Source organism: Eucyclogobius newberryi, unplaced genomic scaffold (assembly GCF_026437365.1).
Source record: "Eucyclogobius newberryi isolate DKJ021-1_F unplaced genomic scaffold, fEucNew1.0.hap1 SCAF_5, whole genome shotgun sequence".
Classification (NCBI taxonomy): domain Eukaryota; kingdom Metazoa; phylum Chordata; class Actinopteri; order Gobiiformes; family Gobiidae; genus Eucyclogobius; species Eucyclogobius newberryi.
Genome location: NW_027316167.1, coordinates 22275873 through 22302407, shown reverse-complemented (window position 1 = coordinate 22302407; position 26535 = coordinate 22275873). Strand labels below are relative to the sequence as shown.

The 26535-nt window shown below is 44.5% G+C and overlaps 2 protein-coding genes across 3 annotated transcripts; one reads left to right on the top strand and one right to left on the bottom strand.

Annotated features, from left to right (window-relative positions):
• On the top strand, window positions 1–22402 carry ccpg1 (cell cycle progression 1). Of its 2 annotated transcripts, XM_072464568.1 has the most exons (10): window positions 1–170; window positions 9311–9377; window positions 9454–9547; window positions 17693–17775; window positions 17846–18005; window positions 18889–19164; window positions 19247–19341; window positions 19418–19537; window positions 19823–21090; window positions 21151–22402. In XM_072464568.1, the coding sequence occupies exons 2-10, from the start codon at window positions 9324–9326 to the stop codon at window positions 21326–21328; spliced, it is 2328 nt and encodes a 775-aa protein (XP_072320669.1). In that variant the 5' UTR covers window positions 1–170; window positions 9311–9323; the 3' UTR covers window positions 21329–22402. The 2 variants fall into 2 exon arrangements, with proteins under 2 accessions (XP_072320669.1, XP_072320670.1); XM_072464569.1 differs by lacking the exons at window positions 1–170; window positions 9311–9377; window positions 9454–9547; window positions 17693–17775; window positions 17846–18005 and adding an exon at window positions 18206–18383.
• pigb (phosphatidylinositol glycan anchor biosynthesis, class B) lies at window positions 22310–25726 on the bottom strand. Its single transcript, XM_072464570.1, has 12 exons — window positions 25543–25726; window positions 25296–25425; window positions 24704–24821; window positions 24521–24625; window positions 24297–24427; window positions 24074–24214; window positions 23950–24001; window positions 23269–23480; window positions 23093–23157; window positions 22788–23004; window positions 22534–22708; window positions 22310–22464 (listed from the first exon to the last, which is right to left on the bottom strand). Exons 1-12 carry the CDS (start codon window positions 25652–25654, stop codon window positions 22351–22353), a joined length of 1572 nt encoding a protein of 523 aa, XP_072320671.1. The 5' UTR covers window positions 25655–25726; the 3' UTR covers window positions 22310–22350.
• Window positions 25727–26535: the final 809 nt, after the last annotated feature.

The following is a 26535-nucleotide window of genomic DNA, read 5'->3' as shown; positions in this document are numbered from 1 at the left end:
GGCTGCGGCGTCGTTAAACTGTACTTCATAATTATGGTGGAGCCTGCAAACAGCTGTCTGGACTAAACGCTAATCCTTCAATGGTTTTAGATCAACTTTTTTTAAACTGTCCGTAAAAAACATCCCCTTTCCACTTCCGGGAGCTGGACGACAGACGCAGTGGTCCCATGGTAAGCTGTGGTTGTCTCTCAAGACTCAACTTCGGCGTTTAGACCATGGTTTATTCGTTAATGAATCGCTGCAGATGTCGCATTTTGCCGTGAAAATGCTTAATCAATGCGTCCGTGCGTCACAATGAAGGTCGGGGTTTCTGTGCGTGTTGTTGCCCTCGTTTGATTGTGTTACTGTTATAGTCCATTTATCACCGCTCGAGGGAACTGCGGAGTCATGTCCAATGTAAATAATGTATTTTCTTTAGGTTTACAGTCTGGAACAATGTGAAATGAGAGTGCATACGACAGGTTATTGTGGTTTTCGAAATTATTACATTGGGCTAGAACCATAGATCTATAGAACCCTGTGGGAAATATTGATCATCGTTTCAAATGGCAGTAAGTTGTTGACAATAACAGGAAGTAAGGCAAGGCAAGTTTATTTGTAGAGCACATTTCTTGCACAAGGCAATTCAAAGTGCTTCACACAGCAGGAAAAATGCATTCAAATCATAAGGAAATTACAGAAACAGAAATACAATAAAATTAACTAAATTAAAAATAAAAATAAAAAACACATCAAAGGGTAACGTATTTAAATCCTTTTTAAATCAGTCCAACTGATTGTACGTACTTTTACACATCTAACGTGTTTTGGAGTCCAACACCCTTTTAAATCAATCCAACTGATTGTCTAAACTAATGAAATCACAAACATAAAGAGAACAGTGCAAAGAAAAATCCTTTCAGTCATATGCGCAGCTAAAAAAAACTGTTTTTAGCTTAGATTTGAACATTGTCAGAGTAGAAGCCTGTCTCACATCTTCAGGAAGACTGTTCCAGATTTTAGCTGCACAAAACTGAAACATGTTTAGTTCTGACTCTGGGCACCTGTTGTTGTTGTTGTTTTATGGCGGTTGACATCCGAGTGTTGCATTACCGCCAGACTTTATTCCTCAGACTTTTCGTAGTCGTTGTTGTTGTTGTTTTATGGCGGTTGGCATCCGAGTGTTGCATTACCGCCAGACTTTATTCCTCAGACTTTTCGTAGTCCTCAGACTCTGTTGTAGTCCGTTGTTGTTGTTGTTGTTGTTGTTGTTGTTGTTGTTTTATGGCGGTTGGCATCCGAGTGTTGCATTACCGCCAGACTTTATTCCTCAGACGTTTCGTAGTCCTCAGACTCTGTCGTAGTCCGTAAAAGTACTCCTCCCATCGCTTTGGCGTTACAAAGCCCATGAGGTCATGATCTGTTTTTGTGACTAGAATAGTTGTTGTTGTTGTTGTTGTTGTTGTTTTATGGCGGTTGGCATCCAAGTGTTGCATTACCGCCAGACTTTATTCCTCAGACTTTGTCGTAGTTGTTGTTGTTGTTGTTGTTTTATGGCGGTTGGCATCCGAGTGTTGCATTACCGCCAGACTTTATTCCTCAGACGTTTCGTAGTCCTCAGACTCTGTCGTAGTCCGTAAAAGTACTCCTCCCATCGCTTTGGCGTTACAAAGCCCATGAGGTCATGATGTGTTTTTGTGACTAGAATAGTTGTTGTGTCAGAGACCAACCGGCTTTATTCCAGGGAGACTCTTCTTCACCTTCCTCGCCCTCTTTGACGTTCGGTGCTTTGGAAGTACAAAGCCCATGAGATCATGGGACGTCTTTGTTGTTTTACAAAGCCCATGAGGTCATGGGACGTCTTTGTCGTTTTATCCTTTAGAAGTCCTTCTTCCATCACTTTGGCGTTTCTAGGCCCATGAAGTCCAAGCGCGTTAGAACATCCTCTTGCTCCTCATCCTCGGCTCAGTCTCCAACACCCCCCACCTCTATAAACGTTTACCCAGCCCTGTGCTACATAAGTAAGCAACCACAGCCTGACACAAACCCTGTGACTGGATCGCCAGAACGTTGTTTTATGGCGGTTGGCATCCAATTGTTGCATTACCGCCAGACTTTATTCCTCAGACTTAAAAGTACTCCTTCCATTGGCTTTGGTGTTACAAAGCCCATGAGGTCATGATATGTCTTTGTGACTTGTTGTTGTTGTTGTTGTTGTTGTTGTTGTTGTTGTTGTTTTATGGCGGTTGGCTAAAACACGTCTGAGGACAGTCTGAGGAAGAACAAGCCCTGGACTAAAACTGTGAGGAGACCTTGCTCAACACCCGGTCTGGAGAGACGGGAGATGGCGGAGGAGAGTGGATCGGGGATGGAAGACGTTCTGGACGGCGTGGAGGAGCCGCCTTTTCTGCCTGCACGTGCCCGGAAACGTAAAAAGTCCCTTAGCTCGTCCGAGGGTTCTGGGAATGAGCAGCAGGATGAGGCTGAAGCTATTGATATCCGGGGTGACACCCCCCACCTCTATAAACGTTTACCCAGCCCTGTGCTACATAAGTAAGCAACCACAGCCCGACACAAACCCTGTGACTGGATCGCCAGAACGCTCCGCAGACTGAACTCCCGCCCATCACTCCGAAACCACAAGGCCAACCCGGCCCCCTCTCCATCATAAGCCCCACAGCAAATCAGCACATGCTCGACAGTCTCCGGCACCCGACAGCGACCACACAGACCGGTCGGATGTCCGCCCATCCCACTCAGTGACCAATTGAGTCCAGCATGGCCAATCCCCATGCGGGCGAAGGCCCCCTCCTCCCACGCGCTCCCGCCCACAGACCCGCAAGGACCCACACCACCCTGCATGCGATAGAGACGCCGTCCAGCAACACATCGTCTCCAAAATTCCCGCCAAAGGCCAACCACATGACCCTTGACAACGGGCTTGACCCCAGACCCGCTCAACTCAACCGCCACATCAATTGATGGCCGCCTAAGGGAACGCCCAGCCAGTGCACCAGCCATTTCGCCACCATCCACCCCCACATGCGCAGGGACCCAAACGAAGGAAACCCCCACATCCTTCCTGGACAGGGAGAGCACCAGACAGAAGACGCCACTCAACACACCCTGTCTGCAATCCGACCTCCCAGATTCAATGCCTTGCAATGCAGAAAGGCTGCCAGAGGCCACCACAATGCCGCAACACTGCAAAGCAGACTCCGCCCATTCCAATGCCAACCGCACCGCCATGAGCTCCGACGCGAAAACAGAAAGGCGATCTGTCAACCTCTTCCCGACCGCCAGCCCCAGGTCAGGCACAAAACAAGCGGCGCCAGCACGCCCACTCCCAGGATCCCCAGACCCGTCGGCACAAACAAACACATCACCCGAGTGCCCATCGATGAGCGCCCGAACGGCAAACTGCGGCGCCCTCCCAGCGACTCCTCCAAGCCCGCCATGCAAGCCAACATCAACAGGAGCCGGGACAAACCTCCACGGAGCCACAGCAGACAAAGCCACCGACGGGCTCACACGCAGATCACCCACCCCCGCAAGCCGCGCCCTCGCACCTCCCACCTGGCCAAAAACCATACCGCCAGCCTCATTCTGCCCCCCATCAACCCCGAGAAAGTCCCTCACCGGGTGAGAGCTCGCACGACCCTGCACATTCACTCAGCAAGCCAACAGAAGTTCCAGCCTCCGGAGCCGCAACGGCAATTCCCCCAACTCAACCTGCAGCGCCGAGACAGGGGAGGTCCCAAAAGCCCTACAGCAGATGCGCAAGGCCTGGGCTTGCTCCACATCAAGCTTCTTTAAGTTAGTCTCAGCCGCAGACATGTAGGCTATACAGCCATAATCAATAGCCGCCCTCATGACGGCCCGATAAATACCCAGGAGCGACCTTCTGCTGGCCCCCCAGTCCTGGCCGGATAGACAACGAAGCAAGTTATTCACCCTTTTGCATTTACCACTGACCTCATCAATGTGCTGACGCCAACTAAGCCTCTCGTCAAAGGTGACCCCCAAGAACCTCACCTCCCTGACCTGTTCGAGCACCTGCCCATGCAGTCGAAGGGAGACGTCCCTATGCCCATTGAAGAAACAGATCACTTGAGACTTCCGTACGGACAGTTTAAACCCCCACTTCAGGGTCCACTGCTCCACCTGCTGTATTGCCCTTTGCAGTTTCGCCTCGTAAAACCGGAGATTCCTCCCTCTCACCCATAGAGCGCCATCATCAGCATAAAGGCTCCTCCCAACAGACCCATCCACGTCGTCAAAGATGTCCTTAATCATAACATTGAACAAGATAGGGCTACACACACTCCCCTGTGGGATCCCATTCTCTACCTCATAGACCTCAGAGTAAGCAGCGCCCACTCTGGTTTGAATACGCCGGCCAGACAGAAAGCTCCGGACCCAGTTAAACAGTTTACCCTTCACACCACACTTCCGCAGCTTAATGAGGAGCCCATCCTTCCAAACCATATCGTACGCCTTCTCCACATCAAAGAGCACCGCAATAACCTTTTCTCTCTGAGCCCTGGCCAGCTGGATATCAGATTCCAAACACAACACGGAATCTATGGTGTTCCTGCCCCTACGGAAACCACTCTGGTGCGCGGGAAGCAAACCCTGACTCTCCAAGAAGTAATCCAACCGCTCGGTAACCATGCGCTCCATCGTTTTCCCGAGCTGCGACGTCAAGGCAATTGGCCTATAACTTGAAGGGTCAGACGCTGGCCTACCCGGCTTCAGAACCGGCACCACCGTAGACTGTTTCCACGCAGATGGAACACAACCTGAATCCCAAACACGGTTGAAAAGACCCAGGACTAGCCCAAGCGTGTCATCAGTCAAATGAGAGAGCATGTCATAGCACACCTCATCTTTACCCGGGGCTGTCTGTTTCGCCTTAGAAAGTGCCCTCCTTAGCTCAAACAAACTAAACGGAAGGTCAAGGTCATCTTGAGTCGAAGGCTGGTGCCCAATCAGCTCAGAATTCTGGGCCAAAGTACTCTCCCTGTAGTGCCTTTCCGCAGGTGAGAGATTGTCAGAGCTGTGCACCGACACAAAGGTGCTGGCCAACAGTTCAGCTTTGTCAACGTTGCTGACTGCTTCAACACCATTCTGTATTAGGACCGGGGTCCCGTGACGGCGCTCAACCCCATGCATCCGCTTAATCATCCCCCAAACATCCCCGAGACGCGTTTCTCTCCCAATTTTGGAACAATACCGCCTCCAACAGGCACTCTTGGCCGTTCTTACAGTTTTCCGCACAACAGCGCGGGCCCTCTTGTAGTCAATGAGGGCACCCTCAGTGTGGGTAACCCTTAGACGGCGAAACGCCGCATTTCTCGCCCTAACACCATAACCACATGCTTCATTCCACCACGGCACCCGCTTCCTATGTCCACTACCACCACGCTTAGGAATCGTGCCTACCGCTGACTGCGTGATGAGCGAGACAATTGCACTATTGAGATCATCCACCTGAGTCAATCCTCCTTCCTGCAGAACCCTAGAACCATCATCAGCTTTCCTCAGGAAAGCCCCCCAGTCCTCGTCCCCCTGACCACACAGCTCCCAAAGCCAATCTCGGTGCGGACTAGATAGTGATCGCTACCAAAAGAAAGATTACCAAGAACCTCCCAACTACAAACACCAGCTAACTCCTTGGACACAAGCGTAAGATCTATTGCACTTTCCGTACCGGTCCCCATATCATAGCGGGTCCCACTCCCATCATTCAGACAAACCAACTCCCTTTGATTGATAAAACCCTCTACCACCTGCCCATACCTATCGGTACCACTACCGCCCCACAAAGCGCTATGCGCATTAAAATCCCCACACCACATGGCCTTTCCCCGAACATCCTTACCGATACTATGTAAGGACTCTAACGTTAACTCACCACACGGATTATAAAGGTTAACCACAGTAACAGCTTCACCACCCAGCCAGACCCTCACCGCCAGAGCCTCCGGCGCTTTACTCACACTGACAACAACGTAATTTAGGTCATCTCGGACAAACACAGCCACACCTCCGCCTCTACCCTGCTCCCTATCATTCCTAACACACACATACCCTTGTATCCCAAAAACCCACCTAGGTTGTAACCAAGTCTCCTGCACGCACATAACGTGAGGCTTGTTCAACAAGGTAGAGACAAAATGCTTAAATTTCTGGCCATTAGCACGAAGACTACGCGCATTCCATTGCAAGACAACCACCGCCATTATGAGCCCCCGGAACCTGACGGCGCATCGGGAGCCCCCCCACTCCCACTGCCAGAATGGGGCAGGGTGCCTTCCCGCAGCGCATCCTCTATCTCCGTCCACTCGGGACCCCCAGCTCCAAAGTACTTCCCTGCAGCCTTAGCAATGATCCTAGTCTTTTCGGATCTCTTCTTGGTTTGACCAGTACAGTTAATCACTTCCACCATAAAGAGGAAGAAATCTTTCCTCTTCACAACCAGTACATCCTCCGCACCCACAGGGCCTCTGCCCGTGGAAGCCACACTCACAGGGATCCCAGTGGGGACCTCCCCCTGGCCGCGGGCAACGCTGCCCCCACCCCTGTCGCCTAGGTCACCAGCAGCACTGGCAGCCCGCACTGCATCCACCTTCACCTGGCTACCAGACACCTTCTTGACCGCATCCGCGTAGGATATGCCTTGAGAGGCTCTAACTTTTTGCACCTCAGCAGCCCTCTTGCTGAACACGCATCCCCCGTAGGCAGAGCTATGCTCTCCCCCACAGTTACAGCACTTGAGTTTTGCTCCTTCGTCACACTTCCCATACTCGTGGTCTCCTGCACATTTACCACACCTCTGCTTCCTTCTACAGACCGCTGCAATATGCCCAAAGCGCTGGCACTTGAAGCAACGCAGGGGCGGCGGAACATATGGGCGTACGCCATAGCGCATGTACCCAACGCACACCACACGAGGCAGGATCTCACCCTCAAATCTAATCATTATCGACAGGCTGTCACACCTTACCCCATCCCGGGTCACCTTCAACCGCCTAGCATCCACCACCTTAGCTCCAGTCAAATTCTCCTTTATGTCATCCACAGATGTCGTCGTAGGGACGCCTACGATAACTCCCCTGACCGTGCCTCTTACAGCATCAGACACAAGAATGTCCTTCCCACCCAGACACTTAGCTTCAATTGCCTTCCTTTGCTGAGCCACGTCCTTGCACACGACCAGCAGCGAGCCATCCCTAAGGACACTCGCATGCTTGACCACTCCCATAGCTACAGTCAGGCTCCTTGTCAACACCATCGGATCCCACCCCTTAAAGGACGCATTATCCTGCGCGAGCTTTATGAACACCTTACACTCTGAACTCACATCCCCGATATCTGCAACCCCCCTGCCCTGCTCCTCACTGAGAGAGCCCTCCATAGACGAGCAAGAAGACGCCCTACGCTGCACAGGATCAGTGGCTCCAGGGGAGTCATCCCCGCTGTTCATATCGTCACCGACCAGGTCATGCCTCCTCTTCCTCTTCCTCGTCATACGGGCCGAGGCGTTCCTCTATGTTGCCGTAATATCCAAACAACGCTCAATAATCCACCGTCAGCGTGTATCTTCTGTTGTTTGCTAGCAGGAGGCCGGTCCCTGAAGTAGGGCTGAGTTTTTTATTTTTTTAAATTTTACATCATATGAAATAAAAAATAACAAACATGGCATCATAAAGAAGAAGTAGAGCTAAAACAGAATCCTTCTATTTATGTCTTCAATGTGCGACATTCATTCAAAAATGCACAGATGTTTTTACACGCAACAGCAACTTTAATATATAAAGGTTGAATGGACGATTTTTTTGGGCTCAAATCTGAGTCTTATTGCCTCGTGGCCACGTATCAATCCTAAGATGCACCTACTCACCTGCAGCCGCGGCTCGTCTAACGTGTCTAAGCGCATTGATCTATCATAATCTAGTTCCCTCAGTGTACGGGACAAAATGAAGACAGAGAAAGACAGTTCGAGCTGACTCAGAAGAAGACGGGAGACGAGAGATGCGCTGCGAGCCGTTGCGCTAATAAACAAACGCACGTGTGTGTTGTATCAGTCCGCACAGGGGAGTGCGCATGCGCACTTCCGCCTGCGTTCTCAAATCGCCAAAAAATTGTCCATTGCGCCTTTAATATTATATATAGATATATATATATATATATATATATATATATATATATATATATATATATATATATATATATATATATATATATATATATATATATATATATATATATATATATATATATATATATGGATATATATATATATATGGATATATATATATATATGGATATATATATATATATATATATATATGGATATATATATATATATGGATATATATATATATATGGATATATATATATATATATATATATGGATATATATGGATATATATATATATATATATATATATATATATATATATATATATGGATATATATATATATATATATATATATATATATATATATATATGGATATATATATATATATATATGGATATATATATATATATATATATATATATATATATATATATATATATATATATATATATATATATATATGGATATATATATATGGATATATATATATATATGGATATATATATGTATATGGATATATATATATATATATGGATATATATATATATATATGGATATATATATATATGGATATATATGGATATATATATATATGGATATATATGGATATATATATATGGATATATATATATATCTATATATATATATATATCCATATATATATATATATATATCCATATATATATATATATATATCCATATATATATATATATATATATCCATATATATATATATATATATATATATATATCCATATATATATATATATATATCCATATATATATATATATATCCATATATATATATATATCCATATATATATATATATATATATATATATATATATATATATATATGGATATATGGATTTTGGCCATTGTTTATTGTATGGTTGCTAGGTAACAGTTGTGGGATCACCTCTACCTCTGTCACATCTGCTGCTCACGTCCAACCTGGAAGTACAATTATAAACACCACCGAAATGGTCAAACTGGGTAAAAATAGGCAACATGTTCGTAAATAAAAAATATAACAATTACACTTTCTTTGAATGGGTCGTCTAAGCTGTCATCTGTACTTCAGGTAGATCTTCAGCAGAACAGATAACACGGGCTGAGAGTGAGACCTGGACAAATATGTTAACGAACTTAACGCCATAATAAGTGTGTCTCTTTTTTGAAGACAACTACGCAAAATGTCAGGAAGTGATACTGAGTCGTCTTGTGGGTGGACTATCATCAGCAATGAGGTAATTTGTTTGTACTGTCATATATTTATCCTGACGTACAGTAATGGTTCCCTAAATTATGTTTTGTTTGTTTCAGGGTTCAGATATTGAGACTTTGGGAACTGAGGCTGTGGAGGATGTTGAACCTGCATCTGTAAACTCGGCGCGGCAAAAAGTCACCTCAATTGATGGTATGTAATATTAAAGTAACAATTAAAGCCGCGCTAGCGGCGATGTTGGCTCTCGCCTCCCGCGAGACGCCTTCCTGCGCGACCGCCTTCCCGTGCGGCCATGTTTTCTCCTGCGTTTTGCGGCATACCAAACAACGGTCAGTAATTCACCGTTGATGATTGCGTAGTTTGCGATTCAAATACTTGTTTGTCCTGACAAATTGCAAGATTGTGCTGAATGCAGACCTGAGAGACCTGTGAGAATAAAGTCTAAAGAATAAAGTCTAAAGAATAAAGCATAAAGAATAAAGTCTAAAGAATAAAGTCTAAAGAATAAAGTCTAAAGAATAAAGTCTAAAGAATAAAGCCTAAAGAATAAAGCCTAAAGAATAAAGTCTAAAGAATAAAGTCTAAAGAATAAAGTCTAAAGAATAAAGCCTAAAGAATAAAGCCTAAAGAATAAAGCCTAAAGAATAAAGTCTGAAGAATAAAAGCCTAAAAGAATAAAAAGCGGAGGAGAGTGGATCGGTGGTCGAAGACGTTCTGGCTACACTCGGATGCCATAAAGTCTGGCGGTAATCAACAACAACAACAGATGCAACACTTGGATGCCAACCGCCATTATTGTACAAAACTGTGAGGAGACCTTGCTCAAGAGACGGCGGAGGAGAGTGGATCGGGGATGGAAGACGTTCTGGACGGCGTGGAGGAGCAGCCTTTTCTGCCTGCACGTGCCCGGAAACGTAAAAAGTCCCTTAGCTCGTCCGAGGGTTCTGGGAATGAGCAGCAGGATGAGGCTGAAGCTATTGATGTCCGGGGTGAGAGCAGAGACTGTAAGGTGATCATAAAGCTTGCACAGGATAGTGCATCCTTTAAGGAGTGGAATTCAGTGGCATTGTCAAAGAGCCTAACTGTAGCTGTGGGAGTGATCAAGAGTGCGAGTGTCCTTAGAGATGGCTCGCTGCTGGTCGTGTGCAAGGACGCGGCTCAGCAACGGAAGGCGATTGGAACTAAACGTCTGGGTGGAAAGGACATTCTTGTGTCTGATGCTGAAAGAAACACGGTCAGAGGAGTTATCGTAGGTGTCCCTACGGCGACGTCTGTGGATGAAGTTAAGGAGAATTTGACGGGAGTTACGGTGGTGGACGCTAGGCGTTTGAAGGTGACCCGGTTTGGGGTAAGATGTGACAGCTTGTCGGTAATGGTAACACTTGAAGGGAGGTGCCTGCCTAGTAAGGTGTTCATTGGGTACATGTGCTATAGCGTCAGGCCATATGTTCCGCCGCCCCTGCGTTGCTTTAAGTGCCAGCGCTTTGGGCATATTGCAGCGGTCTGTAGAGGGAGGCAAAGGTGTGGTAAATGTGCAGGAGATCATGAGTATGGGAAGTGTGACGTGGGAGCAAAACTGAAGTGCTGTAACTGTGGGGAAGAACATAGCTCTGCCTACGGGGGATGCAGGTTTAGCAAAAGAGCTGCTGAGGTGCAGAAAATAAAGGTCTCTCAAGGTATATCCTATGCAGATGCAGTCAAGAAAGTTTCAAGTAACGAGTTTAGAGTAAATACAGAGAGAGGAGCCAGCGCTGCTCCCAGCCAGGGCGAAATGAGAAAGGCCAGCGTGGCTCCCAAGAAGTGTGAAGGTTTCAAGAGTGGAGGTCCCAAGTGTGCAGGTTCCAGAATTAATGAGAGTGCCCTGGTTGTGGATGGAGAGGATTTTGTGCTCTTTATGGTGGATGTTGTAGGCTGTGCTGCTCAGACTCAAAGCAGAACTGAAAGGATCGGGATCATTGCTAGAGCTGCAGGGAGATTCCTTGGAACAGGGGAGCTTGATTGAGCAGATATAGAAAACAGGCTAAAGGCGCTAAATGGGAGTCGGAGTGATGGGGGTCTGCTTGTGGGGAGTCAGAGTGATCAGAGTGACGAGGTGGGGGTGGTCTCCTGTCCTCGCCCAGTCTCGTAGACGCACGGCTACCAAGCGGCGACATCAGTGGACATATTAAAGCCTATAGAATGAAGCCTGAAGAATAAAGCTGTACGGTGGAAGCACCGAACGTCAAAGAAGGAGAGGAAGATGAAGAAGAGTCTCCCTGGAATAAAGCCGGTTGGTCTCTGAAGCGTGGCTCCCAAGAAGTGTGAAGGTTTCAAGAGTGGAGGTCCCAAGTGTGCAGGTTCCAGAATTAATGAGAATACCCTGGTTGTGGATAGAGAGGATTTTGTACTCTTTATGGTGGATGTTGTAAACTGTGCTGCTCAGACTCAAAGCAGAACTGAAAGGATCAGGATCATTGCTAAAGCTGCAGGGAGATTCCTTGGAACAAAGGAGCTTGATTGGGCAGATATAGAAAACAGGCTAAAGGCGCTAAATGGGAGTCGGAGTGATGGGGGTCTGCTTGTGGGGAGTCAGAGTGATCAGAGTGACGAGATGGGGGTGGGGGTGGTCTCCTGTCCTCGCCCAGTCTCGTAGACGCACGGCTACCAAGCGGCGACATCAGTGGACATATTAAAGCCTATAGAATGAAGCCTAAAGAATAAAGCTGTACGGTGGAAGCACCGAACGTCAAAGAAGGAGAGGAAGATGAAGAAGAGTCTCCCTGGAATAAAGCCGGTTGGTCTCTGAAACAACAACAACTATTCTAGTCACAAAGACATATCATGACCTCATGGGCTTTGTAACACCAAAGCAATGGAAGGAGTACTTTTACGGACTACGACAGAGTCTGAGGACTACGACAAAGTCTGAGGAATAAAGTCTGGCGGTAATGCAACACTTGGATGCCAACCGCCATAAAACAACAACAACAACAACAACAAGTCTGAGGAATAAAGTCTGGCGGTAATGCAACACTTGGATGCCAACCGCCATAAAAAAACAACAACAACAACACCTATTCTAGTCACAAAGACATATCATGACCTCATGGGCTTTGTAACACCAAAGCAATGGAAGGAGTACTTTTACGGACTACGACAGAGTCTGAGGACTACGACAAAGTCTGAGGAATAAAGTCTGGCGGTAATGCAACACTTGGATGCCAACCGCCATAAAACAACAACAACAACAACTGCGAAACGTCTGGGGAGTGAAGTCTGGCGGTGGTGCAGCGCTCGGATGCCAACCGCCATGAAACAACAACAACAACAACTATTCTAGTCACAAAGACATATCATGACCTCATGGGCTTTGTAACACCAAAGCAATGGAAGGAGTACTTTTACGGACTACGACAGTCTGAGGGCTACGAAAAGTCTGAGGAATAAAGTCTGGCGGTAATGCAACAATTGGATGCCAACCGCCATAAAACAACAACAACAACAACAACAACTACGAAAAGTCTGAGGAATAAAGTCTGGCGGTAATGCAACAATTGGATGCCAACCGCCATAAAACAACAACAACAACAACAACAAGACGTTCTGGACGGCGTGGAGGAGCAGCCTTTTCTGGCTGCACGTGCCCGGAAACGTAAAAAGTCCCTTAGCTCGTCCGAGGGTTCTGGGAATGAGCAGCAGGATGAGGCTGAAGCAATTGATATCCGGAGTGAGAGCAGAGACTGTAAGGTGATCATAAAGCTTGCAAAGGATAGTGCATCCTTTAAGGAGTGGAATTCAGTGGCATTGTCAAAGAGCCTAACTGTAGCTGTGGGAGTGATCAAGAGTGCGAGTGTCCTTAGAGATGGCTCGCTGCTGGTCGTGTGCAAGGACGCGGCTCAGCAACGGAAGGCGATTGGAACTAAACGTCTGGGTGGAAAGGACATTCTTGTGTCTGATGCTGAAAGAAACACGGTCAGAGGAGTTATCGTAGGTGTCCCTACGGCGACGTCTGTGGATGAAGTTAAGGAGAATTTGACTGGAGCTACGGTGGTGGACGCTAGGCGGTTGAAGGTGACCCGGTCTGGGGTAAGATGTGACAGCTTGTCGGTAATGGTAACACTTGAAGGGAGGTGCCTGCCTAGTAAGGTGTTCATTGGGTTCATGTGCCATGACGTTAGGCCATATGTTCCACCGCCCCTGCGTTGCTTTAAGTGCCAGCGCTTTGGGCATATTGCAGCGGTCTGTAGAGGGAGGCAAAGATGTGGTAAATGTGCAGGAGATCACGAGTGTGGGAAGTGTGACGTGGGAGCAAAACTGAAGTGCTGTAACTGTGGGGAAGAACATAGCTCTGCCTATGGGGGATGCAGGTTTAGCAAAAGAGCTGCTGAGGTGCAGAAAAGAAAGGTCTCTCAAGGTATATCCTATGCAGATGCAGTCAAGAAAGTTTCAAGTAACGAGTTTAGAGTAAATACAGAGAGAGGAGCCAGCGCTGCTCCCAGCCAGGGCGAAATGAGAAAGGCCAGTGTGGCTCCCAAGAAGTGTGAAGGTTTCAAGAGTGGAGGTCCCAAGTGTGCAGGTTCCAGAATTAATGAGAATACCCTGGTTGTGGATAGAGAGGATTTTGTGCTCTTTATGGTGGATGTTGTAGGCTGTGCTGCTCAGACTCAAAGCAGAACTGAAAGGATCGGGATCATTGCTAGAGCTGCAGGGAGATTCCTTGGAACAGGGGAGCTTGATTGAGCAGATATAGAAAACAGGCTAAAGGCGCTAAATGGGAGTCGGAGTGATGGGGGTCTGCTTGTGGGGAGTCAGAGTGATCAGAGTGACGAGGTGGGGGTGGTCTCCTGTCCTCGCCCAGTCTCGTAGACGCACGGCTACCAAGCGGCGACATCAGTGGACATATTGAAGCCTATAGAATGAAGCCTGAAGAATAAAGCTGTACGGTGGAAGCACCGAACGTCAAAGAAGGAGAGGAAGATGAAGAAGAGTCTCCCTGGAATAAAGCCGGTTGGTCTCTGAAAGTCTGAGGAATAAAGTCTGGCGGTAATGCAACACTTGGATGCCAACCGCCATAAAAAAACAACAACAACAACACCTATTCTAGTCACAAAGACATATCATGACCTCATGGGCTTTGTAACACCAAAGCAATGGAAGGAGTACTTTTACGGACTACGACAGAGTCTGAGGACTACGACAAAGTCTGAGGAATAAAGTCTGGCGGTAATGCAACACTTGGATGCCAACCGCCATAAAACAACAACAACAACAACTGCGAAACGTCTGGGGAGTGAAGTCTGGCGGTGGTGCAGCGCTCGGATGCCAACCGCCATGAAACAACAACAACAACAACTATTCTAGTCACAAAGACATATCATGACCTCATGGGCTTTGTAACACCAAAGCAATGGAAGGAGTACTTTTACGGACTACGACAGTCTGAGGGCTACGAAAAGTCTGAGGAATAAAGTCTGGCGGTAATGCAACAATTGGATGCCAACCGCCATAAAACAACAACAACAACAACAACAACTACGAAAAGTCTGAGGAATAAAGTCTGGCGGTAATGCAACAATTGGATGCCAACCGCCATAAAACAACAACAACAACAACAACAAGACGTTCTGGACGGCGTGGAGGAGCAGCCTTTTCTGGCTGCACGTGCCCGGAAACGTAAAAAGTCCCTTAGCTCGTCCGAGGGTTCTGGGAATGAGCAGCAGGATGAGGCTGAAGCAATTGATATCCGGAGTGAGAGCAGAGACTGTAAGGTGATCATAAAGCTTGCAAAGGATAGTGCATCCTTTAAGGAGTGGAATTCAGTGGCATTGTCAAAGAGCCTAACTGTAGCTGTGGGAGTGATCAAGAGTGCGAGTGTCCTTAGAGATGGCTCGCTGCTGGTCGTGTGCAAGGACGCGGCTCAGCAACGGAAGGCGATTGGAACTAAACGTCTGGGTGGAAAGGACATTCTTGTGTCTGATGCTGAAAGAAACACGGTCAGAGGAGTTATCGTAGGTGTCCCTACGGCGACGTCTGTGGATGAAGTTAAGGAGAATTTGACTGGAGCTACGGTGGTGGACGCTAGGCGGTTGAAGGTGACCCGGTCTGGGGTAAGATGTGACAGCTTGTCGGTAATGGTAACACTTGAAGGGAGGTGCCTGCCTAGTAAGGTGTTCATTGGGTTCATGTGCCATGACGTTAGGCCATATGTTCCACCGCCCCTGCGTTGCTTTAAGTGCCAGCGCTTTGGGCATATTGCAGCGGTCTGTAGAGGGAGGCAAAGATGTGGTAAATGTGCAGGAGATCACGAGTATGGGAAGTGTGACGTGGGAGCAAAACTGAAGTGCTGTAACTGTGGGGAAGAACATAGCTCTGCCTATGGGGGATGCAGGTTTAGCAAAAGAGCTGCTGAGGTGCAGAAAAGAAAGGTCTCTCAAGGTATATCCTATGCAGATGCAGTCAAGAAAGTTTCAAGTAACGAGTTTAGAGTAAATACAGAGAGAGGAGCCAGCGCTGCTCCCAGCCAGGGCGAAATGAGAAAGGCCAGTGTGGCTCCCAAGAAGTGTGAAGGTTTCAAGAGTGGAGGTCCCAAGTGTGCAGGTTCCAGAATTAATGAGAATACCCTGGTTGTGGATAGAGAGGATTTTGTACTCTTTATGGTGGATGTTGTAAACTGTGCTGCTCAGACTCAAAGCAGAACTGAAAGGATCAGGATCATTGCTAAAGCTGCAGGGAGATTCCTTGGAACAAAGGAGCTTGATTGGGCAGATATAGAAAACAGGCTAAAGGCGCTAAATGGGAGTCGGAGTGATGGGGGTCTGCTTTTGGGGAGTCAGAGTGATCAGAGTGACGAGGTGGGGGTGGTCTCCTGTCCTCGTCCAGTCTCGTAGACGCACGGCTACCAAGCAGCGACATCAGTGGAAATATTAAAGCCTATAGAATGAAGCCTAAAGAATAAAGCTGTACGATGGAAGCACCGAACGTCAAAGAAGGAGAGGAAGATGAAGAAGAGTCTCCCTGGAATAAAGCCGGTTGGTCTCTGAAACAACAACAACTATTCTAGTCACAAAGACATATCATGACCTCATGGGCTTTGTAACACCAAAGCAATGGAAGGAGTTCTTTTACGGACTACGACAGTCTGAGGACTACGAAAAGTCTGAGGAATAAAGTCTGGCGGTAATGCAACAATTGGATGCCAACCGCCATAAAACAACAACAACAACAAAGCCTAAAGAGTATAAAGTCTTTAGACTTTATTCTTTAGGCTTTATTCTTTAGACCAGGGGTACCCACACATTTTCATACTTTTATATTCGACAAAGCCCGAAGATCTACCTATAGATCTAAATTATTGTATAATTTAGTGTTATTTTTAGTTTCAGTATTAAACATGCTTTATTTTTGTTTGACCATAATTAGGCTATAGAAACACAATGTAGGCTTTGTGTTTCCTAGGGTTAACCCTAGCCTAATATTGTTTATCATAAATGTGCAATATAAAAAAGACGCGCTTTGGCCCTTTCCAGAGCTTTCCGGTGCGCTTCGAAGCTTTCCGGCACTTCCACCGCGATCGACCATCGATTGCGATCGACGTATTAGGCAGCCCTGCTTTAGACTTTATTCCCCCTCCTTCCTGGAATGTATTCCATTCCATGGCTCGAGCCAATTAATGAACATGTTATACCTATTAGTAATTTCCAATAGGCAATTTGAAGCAACAAACAAATTGCAAAGGCTTCATTTGTTTGGATAATAGAATGTCCCCTGCAAAGAATAAAATATCCTGTCTTTTTATAGAAACATCTTGTTGCACCTGTAATTTAGACATCTGCAATCATATTCTGAAATGCATGAGTTTAGTATTAGTTTCTATTTCAGTCTTCTCTCAAATAGAGTTGTTTACAATCTGCACTCAGAACCGAATGCTACTTTTTAAACACATATTAAGATAAGATATGATATTCCTTTATTGTCCCACATGGGGAAATTTCATTGATGCAACACAGGTAGATACAGAGGTAGATACAGAAGAACAGATCACTTATAGGAAGTTTGAAAAACACTCAGTAGAAGATCTCCTATAAACAAAAACTCCCATAGACGAAAACCTCCCATTTCCCAACAAGGGATGGAGGGGAAAAATTATAAAGATAAACATAAATAAATACATAAATACCATTGCATGTGATCACGACAGTAATTGCACATGAATATGTGTCACGACGGCACATATTGCAAATCTAACTACAGTTGCAATAATCATCACGTGTTGCCCTATTCTCCAATTCATAAAATACGCTGGCCGTCGTACCCGTATATGGAAGGTTAATCTAGCCCAATATCTGATTGTATTTCAAGCTGATCACGGTGAAGTAAAAGAAGATTCACTTGAAGTCACTCTGGTTGATGCAGCCACAGTGGAAGCGCTCGATCCAGAGGAGGTACCACACAGAATAAAATAAATGTTGTACCACGTTAAATCTCCCTAACAATGTTTTCTAACTTCTTTAGACTGATGTGAATGCGGCCGGTATCGAGCACGTGTCCGTGTTGTCATCAAGTGATCACTCTGACATTTTAACACTCGGAGACTCAAAAGAAGATGAGCCAGTCGCTGCAGAAGCCGCTGAGGACTGTAGCAGCCAGTACACGTTCACCTCAGCACAGACAGGTACAGCACTAGACTGACCTCACCTGATTACTGCTCTCTAAAAGACACAAACATCTGGGAACAAGTTTAAAAATGTGAACATGTCCAGAGGGACTTGTTGTTTGCATCAGGATACATACTGTTGATTGTCAGATTATTTATGAAAAGTCAATAGTTGTTGGGTGGTAATATACACATATATTGTGAAAGCGATGTTTTCTTTTGTCATACAATCTGAAATCATGTCTGTGTGTTCTATATTTTGGAATGTATTTATGATAGGATGTCTTGGTACACTCACTGATAAAGCAGGCTTGATGATGATTGAGTGGAAACTGCCTCAGACCCTTGTAAACTTAGGCAATCACCTGAAGACTCCACTCATCTCCTCTCATTCAGGTGCTGCAACTGCACATCTACTGCAATGCGGTGCCATCTCACTTTTCATAAGTTTAAATGAAAAAAATATGACTTGAATTGGAAAAAGTAACAACTGATTTTGAGATTTAAATGAAACCACTAAACATTCACGCCCTGAGCATGGAGTTTGTTGTAGGCTTTTCTTGTATTTTGTTGAAACTGGTGTCACAAAACTAACTTTAACTCAATTCTAATAATTAAGGAAAGGTCTCGATACCAATTTTGATACCACAATGAGAACATAAGTTGGGATGTCATTTTCTACACAAAATAATGGTAGTTTCTTTAATTGTACCATGTGGTCTTATCTAATAACCTTATTCAGGAACGGTCAAACGTGGTCTCATTGATGTAATTTGTATCGAAATCAGCCCAGATTAGTGTCTAGTTTCAATATCAGTTTTAAGTAGTTTCTGTGTGTCGATTTTTTTGACAGCCCTAGCTGAAACTCCACAGCATCTATAGTTGATCTTTTTCTCTCCAGCTTTCCCAGTGCAGCCGCTGGTTGTGCCTCACTTGAGCAGCAGTGAGGACGAGCCTGACCCAAGCGCTGGGGCTGTAATTCGAAGGCGCCGTGTGAGAAGAAATACCCTCAACACCACGACGGCGTCTGAGCCCGACCAAAGCGAGAGAGAGGAGAGACTGGAGGAGCAGGCCGCGGCTGGAGGAGAGACACGGTTCCAAGGCGGCAGCGCGCTCACCACCTGCATCTTACTGGCTCTCATTGTTGCCATCAGCTCCGGGTTTGGACACATCTACAGTAAGAAAAAAAGGCCTTTTATCTGCACTTCTCGTTCCTTTACTGAGCTTTGTTTGCTGAATATTTTGGATTTTGATAACAGGTACAAATCAGATCCAGGAAAGGCAATTTGTGGATGAACTGAAACTGAATGGATTGAGAGACCTTATTTTACCTTATATTCACGCTGGCGAGCAGGTGAGTGACAAGACACCACATTTGTATCTCACCTAAAAACTTCATGATTTATAAATACTTTACTATCATTCTACAGAAAGGAGACCTGAGCCTAAAAGACCTGGATGTTCAAAAAGCCATTTCAGTGCTTTCAGAAACGATTGACCAGATAAGAAAAGGGAATGAAGAGCTCAGAATAGAAAATGCTCAAATGCAAGTAAGTAAATCTAATCTAAGTAGTAGTTCAATATTGCCTTTCAGATGCTAATTATTTTAGCATATTCACACGAAGGAACCAAACATTGCAAAAAGTTTATGCGCTGGTTAAATAATAGTTGCCTAAATAACAGTTATTTCCTGTTATGTTGCATTTACTGTATCTTAGCTTACATTTGCTAGAAAAAGAATACATATTGGGATCAAAATACTGTCTTGGGCTATTTTCGAGTTTATGTGGAGCACTGTTAACAAGAGCATAAACAACTTGTTTCTCGACACTCAGGCTCAGAGGGATAAGCTGGAGGCGCTGCTGAAGGAAAAGGCCGAGGAGGGGAGCCAGATTAAATCTCAGTACCAGAGGCTGCTGAGGGAGAATTATCGCCTGCTAAAGGAGGAAAGATCCTTGTCAGTTGTAAAGGAGGAAGTCCAGACCCTGCACCTGGCGATGCAAGACCTCGAGGCCACGAGAGCAGGAGCAGACTTCCTTCTGTCCGAAAACCAAAGACTGAAGGCTGAACTGGAGAAGGAGAAGGAGGCGATCCTCAGCCTCAGAGAAAAAAGGGAGGGTTTGATGATTGAAGTGCAGACGCTGAGAAAGACACTGGACGGTGAGCGCAAGGTGACCTACGAGCTGAGAAGACAAATTAACAAACATCAACAACAGATCAATGGGGCGGAAAAGGCAGACGACCTGCAGTCTCGTCTGATGGAGCTGGAGAAGCGGCTGAGCTTTGCGCTGCAGCGTTCTGACCTGTGGGAGCGACTCTACCTGCAAACTAAGGAGGAGACGGCAAAAGGAGACTCCGAGCCGAAAGTGAGGAAGTCAAAATCCAAGCAGGGCATGGCGGGGAAAGTGAAAGAAACCTTTGACGCTGTGAAGAACACCACAAAGGAGTTTGTTCATCACCACAAAGAGCAGATCAAGAAGGCAAAGGAGGCTGTTAAAGAGAACCTCAGGAAGTTTTCTGATTCCGTCAAATCCACCTTTAGGAACTTTAAAGATTCGGCGTCGACCATCTTTAACAAAGCACGAGGCTTTTATAAAAAGAGAGGCAATGACAGAAACACGGATGAGACGTGGCAGCACCGATCTGGTAAACGGGCTAAAAAAGCATTCAAATCCAATTTCGACTTCTTCCAGAGCGACCACTTTGCTCAAAATTCTGCCGATAAGGTGCACGAGAAGTTTAAGCCACAGAGCTGCTCCGAGGTGTTTGACTGTGCGTATCAAGAGTTCATGAGTCTCTTTAACAAAGCTGCCGGACCCATACGAGCAGATGAGTTCTACCTGCTACTACAGAGCTACATTCAGAAAGAGGTCGACCACTTCACCAACTGGAAGGCGCTGGAGAGGTTCATTAATAAATTCTTTCACAACGGTTTGTTTGTTCACGACCAAATGCTGTTCACTGACTTTGTTAACGAAGTCCAGGACCATCTCGCTGATATGTGCAAGCACCAAGGTTTGAATGAAGACTTTTTTGAGGATCTTGACGATTACATCTACAGGCACTTCTTTGGCGAGACGTACGGCAAACATTCTGGACCGAGGTAAGACTTTATGTCTTAATGGTGCATCTCTGTCTTTTGTTTTAACTTACCTTGTTACAGTGGACCATCCGAGCGACCTAACTCAAAGGAGGATTTGCGAGAAAGGCATCGCAGTAAGCAACATATGTCGAGACATGGCACTGAGCGCAAATGGAACCAAGCTGGAAAAAACAGAGACAGACATATGGCAGATGTCAAAATAGAGCTGGGACCAATGCCTTTCGATCCTAAATATTGACACAAAATGCACTCTTTTAGATACCGTATGTACTTCTTCTTGGATTTACTGACCCCTGTTGGTGCAATTGTCTCTTTTGTTCATTTGTTTTATTTTCTCTGTAAATTAGGAAGTAATTTCCATTGCTTTGTAGTGATACAGGATCAGTTTGTTACTTGCTGTTGTAGGGTTCAAGTGTAAACATATTGTTGCCAATAGAATTACACAGTATCCACTAAACCATATTGTTTATAAGGAAAAACATGTGCATTTTAGATTTATGTTAGAAAATCTGTTAAGAGACTCACATTTAGTTACATCTGCACCATTTTAAAGGTGGTATGGACGATTTTTTTCAGCACGTTTTATCATATTTCCTCGTGGTGTGGATAAATCATTTGTCCTGCCACGTATCAATCATAAAACGCACCTACCGCTCACCTGCAGCCGCGTCAGGCTCGTCCCCACGTTTCCGCGTGCCTAAGCGCATGGATCTATCATAATATAGTTCCCTCAGTGTACGGGGCAAAAGGAAGACGGAGAAAGACAGTTCGAGCTGACGCAGAAGTGGACAGAAATCTACGGGAGACGAGAGATGCGATGCGCTCCGTTGCGCTAATAAACAAACGCACGTGTGTGTTGTATCAGTCCGCACGGGAGAGTGCGCATGCGCACTTCCGCCTGCGTTCTCAAATCGCCGAAAAATCGTCCATACCGCCGAAAAATCGTCCATACCGCCTTTAAGTTAAATATTTTTTATCAAAGCATAAAAACTGAGAAAAGACTGAGATGGAAAAGTATACCATAACTAAAAAGTCCAGGTGTGATGATACATTTTCATATCAAACAAATTCAATTTTACCATTTTTACCGGGTGTTTCAAGTTTAGAGTTTATGGTGTTCATTGTTCATAGATTTAATGTATATACCGTCATTGCTTTCAGTATCTACAATTGGAACAATAATTCCAGTGCTTTAATGTCATAAAAATAGTAAATGCGCTTTAAATTCTCAAATGTAAATATTTATTAATACGATGTTCATCAGTGCCTTTCATAAATAAAGATGCTTCTTCCGACTCTTCCCTCTGGAAAATGAGTGTGAAATATTTCTGTCGTCCTCACAAAGTTATTTCCTTGCAAAAATGCAGATATGTCCTATAAAAAAAAAGTTTAAGTTGCCCATTCAACATTTTATTTACTGGTCATGACTCATCTAGGACTTACCTTTTCCAAAACATCAAAGATAACTAGGTGAGTGGGCAGAGATGACTTGTATGGAAAAGAAGCCCTAAGCCACTGGAGCGGGTCCTCATAAAATATGGCAGATTCATCCACATAATCGTCTCCAAGATTTGGGGGGCACTCGAGAAATCTCATACTTATTGGGCAGTGCAGGTGGCTGCAAAGATGTTAAAAAGACTGTGATATACACTAGGAAGTGCACAGAGTGGCACATGTTTTGGGGGCGAGTACTGTACCTGTAATACGGTGTGGAGTGGCAGGGCATTAGAAAGAGCACGTTTGGCTGTAAATTGTTGCTGCCGCTGACATCACAAAGACTCTGTAAGTGGCCCATGACATCGAGGGTTCCTCTCTGATGGATTAAACCAGTATACAGAGCTGGGAGTAAGTTAGACACGACCAAGATGGCAGTCACAGTCCGTCGCCAGCTTTTTAAACTTGCCAGAGAAATGCCTGTGGGAAATATAGCATAATAGATAATCATGTATAAGATGGTTTACAACATGGTTTGCAGTATTTTGAATGTCTGCACAGAGCTTACCACAAAAGATCATACAAAACGGCAGCACGGGGTAGATAAATCTGAACTCCTTGTGCGGTAGAAGGCTGAAACAAATGTATTAATACATTTAGTCCATTCTGAATCTAGTGACAAAACTGATACGACAAGCAATTAACACTACACGAGGGAAATAATGGATTTAAAATTAAGCTCACCTGTAGACAATTAACGTCCAGGTAATGGTGTAAGCCATCATCTTGTAGCGTCTAAAAGCAACTGTACAGCCATGAAGAAACAAAGGCAGATGGGGCCCAATCACAGCAGGAAAGCCCTGTGTGAAATACCAGTGCCAAGGATGGGAGCCATAGAAATCTGCAACTCCGTGGAAGATGTTCAGCTTTATAAAATTGAACTGCACAAAAGTCCACTGCAAACAAGACACAATAACATGACATGTTTCTGATTATGCCATTTTGTTTAAAAAAAATAGGAGTGTAAAAGAAGCTCTGGTAAAAATGACACAATGTTTAGAAGTTACCTGGTGTAAAAGATGTGTAATTAATAACGGTTAAATCAATAATGGACTTGCCATTCATTAAAGGGACAGTTTTTAGGTAGAGGGTTTGAAACCTACTCTTCATGCATATGTTGTTTTGTCTGGTATTTTCCACAAAATGGCATAAAACTTTGCAATATCCATGAACTCAAGGCATAAAATATCACAAAACAAAAAAAGTATTTTGAATAAATGAAAGCTAGATATGTTTATACCATACTGTCTAAGTGATAACATTTTCATGAGACAAACTTACATAGTGCATCTTTAACATTGGGTGGTATCTACGTGTAATACAGTAGTGTGCAAAGTTTAAAAGTTTCTGCTGATTATGTTTTACCTTGCCGTAGAATACACAGTCAATCGTGGTAGAGATTAGAATTGCCAGGGTCCTAAAAGAACAGTGAGTAATGAAAATGGGATAAACAATGGCAATTTTGAGGGATATGAACCAGAAAACTGACCCTATGAGAGCGCAACGGTGGATTATAAACTTCAGTTTGTTCTCTTCTTGCCAGAAATGGTAGATCAACAAAGGAAACCAGACAATCAGAGCGGTCGGACGCACAAGTACAGACAAGGCAACCAGGGTAAGGTATTTCCAGCTGTCAAAATAAAAGACAGTATGAAAAGTAGAAAAAACAACAATGCTTTGGACTTGATTAAAAACATGATTAGTCGTGGGACCTGCTTTGAGATCTGGATCCTGGCAGAGGAAAGTAACACAAGGCTAAAGTGGTGAGCGTCGTTTCCATGCTGTTGGTCAAAGTTCTGGTGCAGCAATACCAGGTGAACCAGGACGACAAGTGGCAAATAAACTGAAGAGATAAATGGACAAACACATTGAAATCAAACGTGTCATTCAAAAGCACGGGTCAATATACTGTCAGCCAAAGTGAGTTGAATGTTACCGTCCATTTTGCAGTGTCAGTATTTTCCAAACTTCCCACGAGAAAGAAAAATTTGACATCTGCAAATGCTGCCAGAAGCGTTTGAAGGATTCGTGGAAGCCATTTCTGCAAATCAAAAGAGGATTTGGGCATAAACGAAATCAAATAAAAACATACATGCATAAATAAAGTGCAGCTACTTACAAGCAAGTGGACGGAGTCGTAGTTAATATAATACAATACTTTGTAAACAAACGCAAACAGGAGAGGATAGGAATACCCTCTAATGCCTTCTTTCCATTCCCAGGTCAAGTAACCATAAGTATCACTGTTAAAGAAACTATGGAACATTGCACTACAGCCTTAGGTATTCACTTGGGTACAGCTAATCATTTGTATCCTACAAGCCTTAATATTATGATCAGGTGGTAAGTATCCAAATATGTTACGTAAGATAATAATCAAGTACAAAGTAGAAGTCTAAGAAATGACTCAACTAAGAGTGATCGTAAGAGCAGCAGTTTGGATATCTGATTTATAATGGAAAGGGTAAAATAATAAATAATAATGCATGAAATCTGGCATTTTAAAAAAGATAGACACACAAAGATGAGAAAAACAAAATCATATCTGAAGGAACACAAATATTAAAATAATTTTATATTTTATAACATTAAGCGTCATCGCACAAATGAGAGTAATGTTACTGTCAAATATATTACTCAAGAGGAAGTAAAAGTATGTATTGTTTTAAATGTAACTTATTATGATACATAGAAGGCCACAAAAAGGATATTTGAAGACCATGTGATGTGAAATCTCAAGAGACTGCCAGTATTCATCTGGGACAAAGCTGCTCTGCACCAGGAAGCAGTTTATAAGTCTAAAAGCCACAACAAACAGGGCCAACCGGAATCCAAGAGCACCTGTTGGATAAAGTACAACACGGTATAATACCATTAATACAGAAATGAAGCCTACATTTGACTGACGTTACAGTTTCTCTCTGAATGGACGTCTGATTGTGGCGGATCAGGACTAACCACAGTTAAGAGGACACGGATCGTCTTTTGCGTAAAGTTGGGATTTTCGTTTTCTTAATTTCACATCTTCGGCCTTGTTCCCAAACGTTAGACGTGATCGGATGTTCTCCATTGGAAACAAACTTCAATAAACGCCGCCGCCATCGGTCTCGGCGCAGTCAAAGTGTCCACCTGTCAGAGCAATGATAAATGTGTCAGAAAGTCATCACCAAAAACCTGCGGCCCACAGAATAAAACCATTAAACGTCTTACCGAACATATTTTAATTGATTCCCAGAGGCAATGTGTTTTTATAAAGATACAAAGTGCGAGTCAACTTCAACTTAATCAGCGACGCCGCGTCAAGTATTATAAATAGAAAGAGCACCGACTTCCGGCGGGACGTTCAAAATAAATAATCAATAAAGCTGTTGTCTGAGTTGTACGGTTTCCTTTTTTATTACAATTTTATACAGGCAGAGTGAGTTTTGGACGAACTAAAAACAGCAATTTTATGTTTTTTTTTCGCCATTCAACATCTATAATATTTCGTTATCAATAATAATCCATCATGCTGAAACCCACGGATATGAGTAAAACAAAAGTACTGTTTCACACCAGCAGATGGCGCAGTACGGTCACTATCGCGCTTACGCCACAGCAACACAAGGTTTCCGGTTGCTGTCTCGGTCAAAGGCAAAACAAATGCCTCTGTTTTAAAATCGTCGTGTCGAGTCTTCCCCCCGAGAGTGGATCGCGTTGAGTGAACCCGGTGCCGTGGTAAGAAAAAGCACTTCATGAACATGTTACTCAATGATTCAATGACAAATAGATAAGTCGCGTTTCGGCTGTCACAGCAGCTTCACTGCAGTAAAAGTGTGACAGGATATCCGCCAAGACTTTCAAAATAGTTAGAAAACAAACTATTTAAACCATTGATTTAAGCCATAACAACAAACTAAACTAACATATCTAACTTTATTACATAGGCTTTTTTTTTTTGCTCGAAAATAC